Here is a 14,189-nt window from a genome sequence, read left to right on the forward strand (position 1 = left end):
TGAGGACAACATTGTGAAGTCAGTTCCCTTCATTTTTTTAAAAAAATTTTTTATTGGATATTTTATTTATATTTCAGATGTTATCCCCTTACCCCATTTCCCCCATCCCCCATCCAGGAACCCCTTATCCCATCCCCCCTCCTATGTGGGTTCTAGGAATTGAAGGCAGGTCACCAAGTTTGCACAGCAAGTACCTTTACACACCAAGCACCCTGACCCACTGAGCCATCTGTGAGCCTCTCAATTTACTATTCATTCATTCATTCATTCATTCATTCATTCATTTATTTACTTATTTATTTATTTATTTATTTATTTTGAGACAGCATCTCACTATGTAGCCCTGGCTTTCCTGGAATTTTCTATGTAGACTTGGCTGGTCTTGAACTCATAAGAGATCTGCCTCCCTCTGCCTCCAGAGTGCTAGGATGAAAGGAATATGCCACCATACCCAGGCAGCCCCAAACTGTATGTTGCATAATTGTCACCACTCAATTAGAAAATACTTTATATTAAGATTGAAGGAGGAGATGCAGATCATTTTAGGTAACTACCTAGACAATTCAATTTAAAAATGACCAAAGTAAGGTAGAGAGACGGCTCAGTGGTTAGGAGCATGTTCTGTTCTTGTAGAAGACGTAACTGTTTTACTAACATCCACGCTGGGTGGCCTAGAACTGCGGCTCCAGGGATCCAATGCCCTCTTCTGGTCTTGCTGAGCATCAGTGCCCCGTGGTGGTTTGTGTATGTGTGCACAGGGAGTGGCACTATTAGGAGGTGTGGCCTTGTTGGAGTAGGTGTGTCACTGTGAGTGTAGGCTATAAGACCTTCATCCTGGCTGCCTGGAAACTGGTATTCTGCTAACAGCCTTCAGATGAAGATGTAGAACTCTCAGCTCTGCCTGCACCATGCCTGTCTAGATGCTGCCATGCTCCCACCTCGATGATAATAGACTAAACCTCTGAACCTGTAAGCCAGTCCCAATTAAATGTTGTCCTTATAAGACTTGCCTTGGTCATGGTGTCTGTTCACAGAAGTAAAACTCTAACTAAGACAACCCCATGCACATAATTAAAAATAAGCATTATTGTAAATCAAAAATAAAATTATTACAAATAAAACTTCTAACACCTGAAGAGGGAAACACCACTAATTTTTCTGATAGCATAAAAATAAAAGTTTCATAAAAATGCTTTTATGTTAAACATTTTAGCTTACAGAGTAGTGCTTTTAAATTAGTTTCAGGCTTCTGATAATGACTGGAGATGTGGGAACAGTTTGGCATTCCAACACCTTCTCATCCCTAGGTCTGGAGTGAGGAGCTTTGATTTGGGCACCAAGAACCTGCATGTGCATCAAGGTCACAGGTGATGATGAGTGACAACAACTTGTACATCACATCAAAGATGGCACTATTGTAGAACTTTTAATTTTTTTTTTTTAGGATTTTTGAAATTAGGGTCTCTCTATGAAGCCCTGGCTGTCTTAGAACTCACCATGTTTAGACTAAGCTAGCCTCAACTTACAGAGATCTGCCTGTCTCTGCCTCCAAGTGCTGGGATCAAAGGCTTGTACTTCTTACATCTAGCTGAATGAACTTTTTAATTGCAGTAAATTTATTCCTAACACTATGATAAAAGAAAACATCACTTCAGCCTGGAAAGAATCAAAATTGTGGGTTGTAAGCTTGACAAGAAATGGAGAAAACGTAATGTAATTCCTTTTTAAAATGAGTCAGCAATACTCTTTATGAAAGCAGAAAATGGGTCTCTCTCTCTCTCTCTCTCTCTCTCTCTCTCTCTCTCTCTCTCTTTTTGTTTGTTTTTTCGAGACAGGGTTTCTCTGTATAGCCTTGGCTGTCCTGGAACTCACTCTGTAGACCAGGCTGGCCTCGAACTCAGAAATCCGCCTGCCTCTGCCTCCCAAGTGGTCTCATTTTTAAAAAATAAACTTACGAACCTAGTATGGAATGTAGTAACTTCCAAGTTGCCCTTTTCCTCTGAAATTCTTTAAACCTACTAAACAAGCACATAAAAAACAAAACCTAAATATCTGGAGGCTATGAGACAGCTCACTGGTACTTGCCACCAATTCTAACATTGAATTGGATTTCTGGCACCCACATGGTGGAATGAAAGTAAAATCCCAGCAAGCCATTCTCTGGCTCCACATGTGCATGGTGGCATTCCAATGCGCGCTCTCTCTCTCTCTCTCTCTCTCTCTCTCTCTCTCTCTCTCTCTTTCACTCACACACACACACACTCCAAGGAAAACATACTTTTCTAGCATTGATGGGTCAGAGGGAACGTCACAAACTTTGCCAGCTCTGCAGAGGCTCTTACCTGGCTTCCAGGTAGCGTCCAGTAACCAGCAGCATCCCTCGAAGTGCAATGAAAGTATCCCTCCCCCAGCATCGAAAAAGACCAGAAGAAAAGTGAGGTAAGCCTGCCAAAAGCCACAAAGTCAGGTGTTAATCATGCTTTAGGTTTGGACTAAAGGGCAGATTAGGAGCCTGCAAACCTTCCAGAATCCTCTAGCAAAATGTACATCTGCACTTAACCTCAGCTTTTATGTGACATCAGAGTCTGGAAGGCATCTGTGACTCAAAGGAGACTAAAGGTGGCTGAACAAGGGCTCTGCACTTCAGTTTCATCCCAGCCCCAAGAGCCAGAGGAGCTCTGAGACGATTTGAATTGTTTTTGCATTTAAAAACTTAAAAGCTTAAAATTAGAGATCACATATTTAATATATAAAGTGATATGATACCACTTTAAGCACATACTTTAAAAAATTCTGCCCTGACTCTATGGGCTACAAGTTAATATAAATGTGAAATGATTATCACAACAGTATCCAATTAAGTGTCTATTAATGTATCTATAGTGAAAGTTTATCACCAAATTTCGTATCATTTTACAACAGATTAATAGTGCTATACTTGCCACACACACTCTCTCTATATATAATGTATATATAAACTATGTATATATAGTTTACATATAAAACTATATATATATATATGTAGTTATATAGGAAATTTTTTTTTATGTTTTTGTTTTTCAAGACAAGGTTTCTCTGTGTAGTCCTGGCTGTCCTGGAACTCACTCTGTAGACCAGGCTGGCCTCGAACTCAGAAATCCGCCTGCCTCTGCCTCCCAAGTGCTGGGATTATAGGTGTGCGCCACCACTGCCCGGCTGTAGGAAATAATTTTAAGTCTTATGCTTTTATATAAACAATTTATGAAGACAGAGTCAAAGACCTCAGTGTTACTAACTTGAATATTCCAAGTAAGACAAAACAGAATTAAAAGTACCAGTAGATTTATTTCCTATGTAGTTTCCAAAATGATGTACGAAACGCCTTCAAACACACTACAAATTATTTGCTGGTCAGAAAGCTGGTTTTGGCACTGATTACAATAACGTCAGCAGCTCTTCTCAGTGCTGTAACTCAACATCTTTCATGCATCACTCCAGAGTGAGTTTGAATTAGCATGCCTTAAAACACCAGAGTTTACTGATGTTAAAATGAAAAATGAACTGGATGGCACGATACAAACCTAATCAAAGTCACAGGAGGTGCAAGCAGGCAGATGTCAAGTTTGGGGAGAGCCTGGGCTACATAGTAAGATCATGTCTCAACAACAGCTACAAAAAGCAGAAGCCCTTAGTACTGACATGCAGAACTGTTTATGTCTCCTTTTATTTTGTCTTCTGAGTATACAACTTATAAGTCAAGTATTTTGGGGGTAATTTCTAAGTTGTCAGTTATCATAAACATTAACTACTTTTTTTTTTTTTTTTTTGCAATACTACTCAAAAAGAAGCACTTCTATCAGTTTAAAACAAGCTGAAACCTAGTGGCAAATCTGCTTAACATTTTACCTTTGTCTAGAGTAAATTAGGCAAAACACTCCCTTAAAATATCAGAATATTTGAACCATTATTTATATTTATGTTATGTATCTGTTAGATATACACATATCAAGTGCTATAAATTTTATCACTAAGTGGCATAAATGCATATATTCTGGGGGTGTTTACTAGCAGTACATAATTTAAAAGGTTGAAGCTATTAGTTTATGTAATAGGCTTTTAAAAGTTAGGCTTTAAATCTGAAGTTTTCCCCACACTGCCCCGGTTCTAAGTACTGAGCACTTGCTTGTCATGGGGATGACGGCTACCAGGACCATCAGTCAAATGAAAACCTGAAACACAATTAGAGAGTGAAAGTGGACTCTCATTGTATTCCTCTCCCTAGTTAAAGGTTTCTGTGCGCAATGCCGAGGAACTGAGCTTATCAGGGCCCTGCACTCACTAGGTACTGCTCTGTGCCTCAGCCCCAGACAGAAGGTTGTGATCATTCTAAGGGAAAGGCAGTGCTGTTGGATACCACATGGTCTTTCGTCTGACCTGAGCCAACGCAAACTGAAAACTTAGACTAGCAGAGGGTGCCTCGCAGATGATATTACTAGTCACTATTACCTTATATATTTCACAGTAATTTGGAAAGCCGTAAACATTATGCTTCACTTTGCCAAGTGCCTGAGAAGCAATGGGATGTTCCAAACGTTAGCAGCCTCAGCTACTTGATGCTTTCTGAACACACACTGGACGTTTATTAAAAAGAAAAACCTTTCTTTGGGCATATTCTGATTACTTGGATGTTTGCAACCTACTTGCAAAAGATGGTGCCAGTAAATATGGCTTAAAGTATTTGACAACAACGAAGACATAAACATGATAAAAAAATCATTTAACATGCTTTGTATTTCATATCTTGCAATCTCCTAATAACTGCAATGTTGGTTTACTTTTAAAAACCAGGGAAGAACAACAGGGGAAACGGTATTAAATTAATTTAATTAAAGATATTTAAGATGCCAAGAAGTGGGACTTAACAGATACCTGCAGAAGATAGGATTACCCAACCACCAACAAAAATACATATAAGTGGATAATACATAGTTACAGTTAAACAGTAAGAATTATTATTATGAGCGAGAGGCTATCAAGTGAGCAGTTTACTAAGCTATGGCATAAAAACCTTGGATAATATGGATTTAAAAACCATCATTTTCCCACGGGGTTTCCTTGTTGGCCTCTGACCTCCGCCACCATCCTCACCTGCAGCCAGGGAGGCACAGCACTGCTCCTTCTCCTTTGTGATCTCATTTAACCTGCAGGGCACATCCAGGAGCGAGGGAGAAAGCAGCGGCAGACAAGGGCACTTCCCGACTCCGCACATCTGCACAGAACCCAGGGACAGGTGCTTCACGAAGGTCGACCCATTCTGAACAAAGCTGTAACAAAATGGAAACATGACGCTTTTGCGCTCTCTAATTATGTATTCCTTTTGCCAACTGATTTTTCTATAGAAATGTGTAAAACGGTAAAATAGTTTTATGGGTGTCATTTAACAAGTTAGTGAAGTAATAAAACAAATATAAAATAATTTTATTTTTCCATATCATAATTTTTAAAGGTTTATTTATTTATTTTCTGTCTGTGAGTACACTGTCACTCTCTTCAGACACACTAGAAGAAGGGAGGGATCAGATCCCATCATAGATGGTTGTGAGCCACTATGTGGTTGTTGGGAATTGAACCCATGACCTCTGGAAGAGCAGTCAGTGCTCTTAAACTCTGAGCCATCTCTCCAGCCCCTCCATATCATATTTTACAGGCTTTGTAAACTAGATTGAAACCCCACCCCTTACTCCCAACCCCTTAGCTGGGGACTGAACCGAAGGCCTTATGCTTGCTACACAAATGATGCTCTACCAAGCTAGACACCCAAACATCCCCATCAAATTGTAAAATGTGTACACAGTGTGTGTGTGTGTTTTTGTGTAGGGTGCTTGTCTGTGCACCTGAAGCCCTGGGATTGATCCTCAGCACATTATAAACTGGATGCACACTTGTAATCTCAGTGTCTGGGAGTGGAGGCTGGAGAATCAGAAGCATAAACTCATCCTTGCCTACACAGTGCAACTGAGGTCTTCAATACACAAGACCTTGTCTCAAAACAAAACAAACCCCAAGCAAACTCTCCATTTGGTTTTGCATGTTCTAGACTAAAGGATGCTAGTAAACGTACTGTCCACCTGAAAAGTTCCTCAGCTCTGAGTCTATGCTAGTTCCTCAGGTTTTGGTCTTTTAAAATCATGTATAAATCACTCTTTATAGCTTCCAGCCAGCTATGCCCATTCACTCAAGTTACGTTGGGTATACCTTGACATCTGTTTCCATGCTACATCCAGCAGAGTGGTATATGCACCAATTAATATAGCATCAAAGTAACATGGGATGAGGTATCGTGGGATCTGCTTCAGGTAGAAGAACATAGCCTGCAACCATTTACCAACCTGTTACAGAAATAATTTGAAAAGTTAATTTGCTGTGTTTATAGGCTAGCTATATTTTAAGAATTAAATCTAAATATGTGACTTTGCTGGTCAGTAATCCATTAAGAAGATGACCACTCGTTAGAACTGAAAGATGATCAAGAAAGGAAAATGGCTCAAGGAAACTGTAACTGATCTCTAACAGAGTAATACATAATTCTCAATGTCCCCCCGATTGTCTGGACTAGAACCCCATTCTACTTACTTCAGCAATACTTCCTGATCGCGAAATAAGCCGGCCGCTGACATAGTCGATCATCCAGTCTCCGGACCTCAAGTTTTCACAGAAAGGATGCCCCAAGTCATTCTTTGGTCTTATTTCTGCCAACACGGACATTAATCCTAAAAATTAAGACATTATTGAGCTGTTGGAAGAGTCAAAATGTTCTTGTTGCTTAGCTTCTGTCCAGTCTCTAAGGATTTGGGTGAACATATATACAGGCAGACATAATGGCTATGCAGTTGACAATGGCACTTAGCATGGCTGAGTGAGGAAAGTATCAGGGTGCCTTCTTTAACAAGGACATAAAAGCTGGAAAGAAGGGATCTGCTGCTGCAAGAACAATGCAAAGCTTCCTGAGAGTCAGGACTTCTGCGACTGTTCTTTTTATTTGTATTTAATATTATAACATTGAAAGCAACTGGCATAATTTCTCACCCTAAAGCATCAAGCAGATAAGCTTGAGTATTTCTGTGTTAACAAGTGGTAGATTAATATTTAGGAAGGAATTAAAGGAATCACAAAACTGGTTTAAGAGGAGGCAAGACCCACAATGGCGGATGATGATGACGCCTGCTTCAGAAGCGGCATCTGAAATATAGCATGAGATACTTAGAATTGAACAAAGTCACTAAGTGGCATATGATGACTGGGCATATGGTGACTGTGGAGCATACTTCTAGAGTCACTAGCCTTCTGTGCATACTCAAAGCAGATTCTGTAATTCTGCTATAGAACGACTATACTTTCATCCTTCATTAAAATAATAATTTCTACCTTAAAACAGTATGTGGCTTCACCAGCTTCATTTTAAGTAAATTCATTTGGTTAGAATTTAATGAATTTTACTTGTACAGCATATTTTGAAAGATTAAAAACAACAAATTTAAGATGTAGAATTTTTTTCTCTCCTGGAATTAGGAATTCTTGGTAAATGTGACTTTTAAAAGAAGATGGACACGAAGACTGCATAAACAATGAGTTACAGGCTCCTCCCTCTGCGCCCGCCCCCCCCCCCCCCATACTTTCAGAGAAGGATGGCTGCTCAGCACTCCCTGGTACTGCTGCTGAATTACAAAATGACAATGAGCCAGCAGTGGTGGCGCACACCTTTAATCCCAGCCCTTGAGAGGCAGAGGCAGGAGGATTTGAGTTCCAGGCCAGCCTGGTCTACAGAGTGAGTTCCCGGACAGCCAGGACTACACAGAGAAACCCTGTCTCGAAAAACAAAAAATAACAAAAACAAAAAATGACAATGAAAAGGTATTTCAGCAAACAGAGCTAACGGTGCCAGCGGGAAGCAGGGCTTGTGTAGGAGGCAGAACCGGCTGGCTGGTTTATAGAAAGTGCTTAGTCTTAGAACGGGTGGTAACTGTGGAGAGCAAAGGAAATGGCACGTGAGAGGGAACACAAGAACCTGCAAATACTAACTGGCTGTTGAGAATCTGAAGCAGAACCATAACAAAGGTTCTTAGATTCCAAATGAACAGAACACAGAGTATTGTAAGAGGTGGGGAACACAAACATGCTCACGGCAGGAGGTCAGTGCATGCTTAGGTGGGATTTCACTTATATGGTTGTTATTAACAGTCTGCTAAAAAAATGTCTTGTGCTGCCCAAACTGTTAACTTATGAGAGGAAAAAATGACTGATATAAAGTAAAAAAACAAAACAAAACAACAACAAAACCCAGCAAATGAGATAAGGGACATTTTATTTAAAAAATATGCCAAATCCTTCATGAGACATACAAGAAAATTAATGAAGAACCAGTCAAAGGACAGGAAATAAGATTTTTTAGCTTAAAATTGGCAACACATTTCTTTTATAAAATGTATTTATTTTTATGTCTCTGTGTATTTATGAGTATGTAACATATGAATGCAGTACCCATGAAAGCCAGAAGAGGGCATAGGTCATCTCAAATGGTGTTGCAGGTAATCCCTGAGCTACCTCATGAACTGAGCCTAGGCCCGCCCTCTGGGACAGCAGTTAAGTGTGCTTAACCTGAGCCATCTCTCCAGCCCTGAGAAGTGACTTCTCAGTGCTTTCTTTGAACCAGGGTTAAGTGAGTACGAGCTGATTTAATCCTAGTCACACCACCTTGTGGCACATAATTATGGGGAGAAAACTGAACCATGGAGAGTTTATTTACTGCAAGGTTATACAGCTAGTTAGTATAGAGGAGTCTGGTTTATTGGTTTTGTTGTTGTTGTTATTTTGTTTGTTTGTTTTGAGACAAGGTCTCACTTTGTAGCTCTGGCTGTTCTGGAACTCAGTAAGTACACCAGGATAGCCTTGAACTCACAGAGATCCACCTACTGGCACTAAAGACACGCACCACTACACCCTGTTAAAGTCTTGTCTCTTTCTTTTTTTAATAATTTATTTTATTTTTATCTTATGTGCACTGGTGTTTTACCAGTATGTCTGACTGTGTGAGGGTATTAGATTTTGGAGTTACAAAGTTGTGAACTGCCATGTGGGTGCTGGGAATTGAACCTGAGTCTTCTAGAAGAGCCGTCAGTGCTCTTAACCACTGAACTATCCCTCCAGCCCCTAAAGTCTATTTTTTTTTTTTAAAGATTTTTTTTTTGTTATTGTTTTTGCTGCTTTGAAATTGGGTTTTTTGTTTTTGTTTTTTTTAAAATAGATTTATTTATTTTATGTCTGTGAGTACACTGTAGCTGTCTTCAGACACACCAGAAGTGAGCATTGGATCCCATTACAGATGGTTGTGAGCCACCATGTGGTTGCTGGGAATTGAACTCAGGACCTCTGGAAGACTGGAAGAGCAGTCAGTGCTCTTAATCACTGAGCCATCTCTCCAGCCCTATAGTCTATTTCTTAACCATAGTAGATATATTCACACACACAAAATATACTAATTTCCAGCATAAGGTAATATTTTCCAAAGATCAAATAAAAAATATAGTAAACAAATACAAGTGTCAGCCTGAGGACGAATGACTATGATAAGCAATAATTAAGAAAGACTTTATATGGGGCTGGAGAGATGGCTTGGCAGTTAAGAGCAGTGACTGCTCTTCCAGAGGTCCTGAGTTCAATTCCTAGCAACCACATGGTGGCTCACAACCATCTGTAATGGGATCTGATGCCCTCTTCTGGTGTGTCTGAAGAGAGCGACAGTGTACTCACAGACATAAAATAAATACATTTTAAAGAGAAACAAAAAAGGCTTTATAAAGCTGGGTGTGGTCATACATGCATGTAGGCCTAGCATTTAAGAGTGGGGATAGGAGGATCAGAGTTTAAAGTTATCCTTAGCAAAATAGTGTGGCTGAGGCCAGTGTGGGGCATGTGGACCCTGCCTCCAAAGACAAGAATGAAGATAAGAAAGGTTTGAAAGATGATACAAAAAACAAGATGGTCTTCAAAAAGTTTTTTGAATTTTATATTATGTGTATGAATATTTGCTTGAATATAAATACATAGCATGTTCTTGCAGTACCTGTGGAGGCCAGAAGAGGGCATCTGGTCCCCTGGGGCTGGAAGTTGTAAACCACCATGTGGGTATTGGGAAGTGAACCCAGGTCTTCTGGAAGAACAGCCAGTGCTCTTAACCACTGAGCTATTGCTCCAGCCCATAAGGTGGTCTTTAAAGAAAGCTCAGACTCAGTCATGATGGAAACGCAAATTAAATTACAGTGAGATTCCATGTCATCCCAGGCAGAATAACTATCATCAAGAAGACAGACTGCAAACGGGGCAGTAACGGTGCACGCCTTTAATCCCAGCACTTGGGAGGCAGAGGCACTCAGATTTCTGAGTTCAAGACCAGCTTGGTCTACAGAGTGAGTTCCAGGACAGCCAGGGCTACACAGAGAAACCCGGTCTCGAAAAACAAAAACAAAAAACCAAAAAAAAAAAAAAAAAAAAAAAAAAAAAAAAAAAAAAAAACCCAAAAACCAACTAACCAAAGAAACAAAACAAAACAGACAACAGGCCCTGGGAAATGGAGCAGGGGTAAAAGATATGCACGTGCCCACATCTACACTGCATAATAAAGATAAAACTAATTTAAAATAGTAAATAAACAAGAAATGCTGGCAAGGGTGTGGGGGCGGGGACACCTTCCCTTACTACTGATGGCATGTAAATTGACATGGTTAGTATGGAAATCAGCGTGCAGCTTCCTAAAACTAGAGCTACCTTGTGATTCAGACACACACCACTTTTGGGTTCATGCTGAAAAGAATCTTAAGTCAGCACGCCAGAGAGATGTCGCACCTCCACGTGTCCTGGAGCACTAGTCCCAAAAGCCAAGACGTGGAGTGTGTAATTACATACAATGCACCTTTATTCAACTGTACTGAGTGTAACTATGTCCTTTATAGGGAAATAGATGGAACCAGAAAGCATCATGTTAAGTGAAATAAGCTGGACTCACACAGACAGGATTACATGTTTTCTTTCATATGAGGATTCTAAATTACACCTACTTCTCTATCATTATAAACCAAGACAAGGCCAGGCAGTGGTGGTGCACACCTAATGAATGTTCTTGACATGTCAAGTGAGACTAAGTTCTAAACAAAATATTTAAATGGAAACTTTTGTTGCATATTTGGTTTATTCTACATAGTTAAAATATATAGAGTTCTTATAGAACCACCATCTGAGCCTGATATAGAGACAGAGAACTAGATCAGTACCCAGTACCCACATGGCAAAAATCCGCTTCCAGCGGATCTAATACCTTTTTCTGGCCTTTGTGGATAACAGGCAAGCACATGAATACATACATACATGCAAGGAAAACACACTCATAAAATAAAATAATCTAAAAAATGTAAAACATGCATTACCACATGCCTGGTTCTGTCATTCATATTTTATTGAGGTAGAAATCGGGGTTCAGAAATGTTATGCTACTTAATAATGGTAACCAACAAAATCCACGAGTTATAACCTGAACTCAGGTGGCAAATTCAAGGCTTATACTCTTTAATTCTGTAAAGATGACCACTAAAGAAAAAAATACAAACCGTTATCCTCATAGACCTACCTTGAAGACCTGCATACTTAAGGGATGACCAGTTTGGTATGTCATAGCAACCTCCACCGTCTTCTTGTTCTTCTGACTCGCATCGGTAAAGAACCTGATTTAGCTCAGCCAAAGTCAATTTAGAGGCAATGCTAAGAATTAGAAAACAAAGGCGACTAGATAAATATACTATCATTTCATTTTGTGTTAGTAAAAGAAAAAGAGAAATCTGCATTATAAATATTAAACATCTCAGAAACGTTTGGTTCTAGGCACTTTTCTGTTGCTATGATGAAACTCTCTGATCAGAACCAACCAGAGGTCTGTGGTGGTTTGAATGAGGCACATATATTTGAATACTTGGTCCCCAGGCCAACCTGTTCTGAGAAATTCTTCTCAGACTGCGGTTCCCTCTTAGCAGGCGACTCTAGCTGTATCAAGTTGACAAAAAATCTAATCAGTACATATGTGTTCTAAAAACTCATCACTGAAGTAAACATACAGAATCATAATAGAGCACAAGTAATAATTAAGAAATAAAATGTGGTGGAAATTAAATAAGAGCTAATGTCACTCAAACTAAATAAAAAAATCCAGTGACAGATTAAAAAAAAGACTTTTATCTGTGTTTGTACATGTGTGTATGCAGAAGCCTATGAAGGCCCAAAATGAGCACTGGATCCTCTTAAGGTAGAATTACAAGCAGCTGTTAGCCATCCAATATGGGTACAAGAGAACTGAACTCTGGTCTTCTACAAGAGCAGCAAGTGCTTTTAAGGGCTCAGCCAGGTCTCTAGCTCTGTGTCAATTTTATTCATTAAGAGTATGCTGGAAGATCTTTAGGCTGTGATCTTCTGAACTTCTGATCATCCTGCTTCTACCCTTTAAATGCTATGATTACAGGTATATACTACCATGCAAATTCTGGCTTGCCTGGAACTTGCAGGATCCTCCTGCCTCTACCTACTGAGTGTTGCATACTTTATGCTCTTAAATATGGCATTACAATAATACATATTCATTCTTGGAAAAGATGACACTCTTACATAAAGCTGAACATGCTTATTTAATAGTTTTTCCAGAGGTTACTTTACAGTATGTACTAAAAAACTTCAAATATGTGATTTTCTCAACATTTCACTTTGAGAAATTTAGCTTAGTGCCAGTGACCAAAACATGCTAAGTAGCTATCAGGTGACAGGCACGAATCACATGTTTTGCACGTGTTACCGTGATGCTGGGGGAGCTGTGGGAAGCAGTCCTGGAGCAAGAGTGAGGTCGAGGTATGTTCAAACTCCAGGAATTATGTCCTGAGATTGGCAGGAGTAGGATCACTCCTTCACCAGGCCTGCATGTCAGCTCAGACAGGCCTATGCCCCGCCCCCCCTCAACCTTTGCCACTGGTTGGGAAGGAAGGTGGTCATGTCTGCTTTGGGTAGGGAAGTGAGGCAGGAATGACATGTTATCCTGTTTAATCTTTACAAAATTTAAGAAGTAAGTATTACTATTGGCCCCACTGTCCAAATGAGAAACCTAGAAGAAAATTTGAATAACTTGGCCAAGATCACTCTGACAGTGTTGAAGCTAAACTTAGATCTAAAATGGATTTCTTCAGTACCATGTGGCATCGCAAAGCAAAGGGGTATTTAAAAACTTAGCAAAAAAATCAAGGTACTGAGATACATAATAGGGAATAATTAGAAGCACTCTAGGTGTCTCGAAGCGGATAATTACTAAATTTATTGTGACATAGCTATATGTAATACAATAATGATGTAAAATGACGTCACTAAATGACATCACTAAATGACACTAAAATGATGTGGTAAACAGCATAATGTAAGCAACTACATCTTGTAGAGCTTAGAAAGATCATGCATGTGCATGTGATGGCATACATACATCCAGGAGGTATGGAGAAAGAACACATAATGTGAGCACATACACAAATGATAAGGTGATGGAGGGAAATGCTAACAGGGCTGACGATGACCGCAGTGGCCTGTGGACCATACTTTGAGTAGCAAGGAGAGAAATCACCCTTCTCTCCAGTGGTAGCTCATCATTTTGTTAAAGTGGTAAATCCATAAAAGGAGGAATACTTACGAAGCGAAGGGGACTTTTAATATAGGATCCGCGTTGTCAACAGCAAGGCTTCCAGATTTAAAGTGAGAGCTGAACTGCGTCAGGTGGCTCCGAAGAATTCCAACAGCAACTTGAGCATGCGGATCAAGACTAACTCTGAATAATGTTGACATAAAATAGGTTCATTTTAGGTGACCCAAACTTAACAGGATACACCAGCTATTTTCTCTAGTTTTGTTTTTAAGTGGGTATGAGAAATTGTATGTGTGCAGGTGTCCAGAGAGAGCAGACAAGCACATCAGATCCCTGGCATTGGTTATATGGGACCCACCTGACATGGGTCCTGGGAACTGAATTTAGGTTCCCTTATAAGATTAGGAGGGACTCTTAGCCACTCAACCATCTCTCCAGACCCCCAAAACTATTTTCAGTATAAGTGAAGTCAACAGTCTAAACTCTAATTTACATA

General features: G+C 39.8%; 1 protein-coding gene across 2 annotated transcripts in view; it reads right to left on the reverse strand.

Moving 5' to 3' along the window:
* Agl (amylo-alpha-1,6-glucosidase and 4-alpha-glucanotransferase) overlaps window positions 1–14,189 on the reverse strand; it is a 63,316-nt gene that overhangs the window by 17,849 nt on the left and 31,278 nt on the right. For both annotated transcript variants that reach the window (XM_076933180.1, XM_076933181.1), the window contains exons 21-26: window positions 13,742–13,876; window positions 11,657–11,787; window positions 6,613–6,749; window positions 6,235–6,368; window positions 5,128–5,303; window positions 2,343–2,445 (exon numbers count right to left, since the gene is read on the reverse strand). In XM_076933180.1, the coding sequence (XP_076789295.1) occupies window positions 2,343–2,445; window positions 5,128–5,303; window positions 6,235–6,368; window positions 6,613–6,749; window positions 11,657–11,787; window positions 13,742–13,876 (816 nt within the window). The remainder of the gene's footprint in view (window positions 1–2,342; window positions 2,446–5,127; window positions 5,304–6,234; window positions 6,369–6,612; window positions 6,750–11,656; window positions 11,788–13,741; window positions 13,877–14,189) is intronic.

This window comes from Arvicanthis niloticus, chromosome 4 (assembly GCF_011762505.2).
Source record: "Arvicanthis niloticus isolate mArvNil1 chromosome 4, mArvNil1.pat.X, whole genome shotgun sequence".
Lineage (NCBI taxonomy): Eukaryota > Metazoa > Chordata > Mammalia > Rodentia > Muridae > Arvicanthis > Arvicanthis niloticus.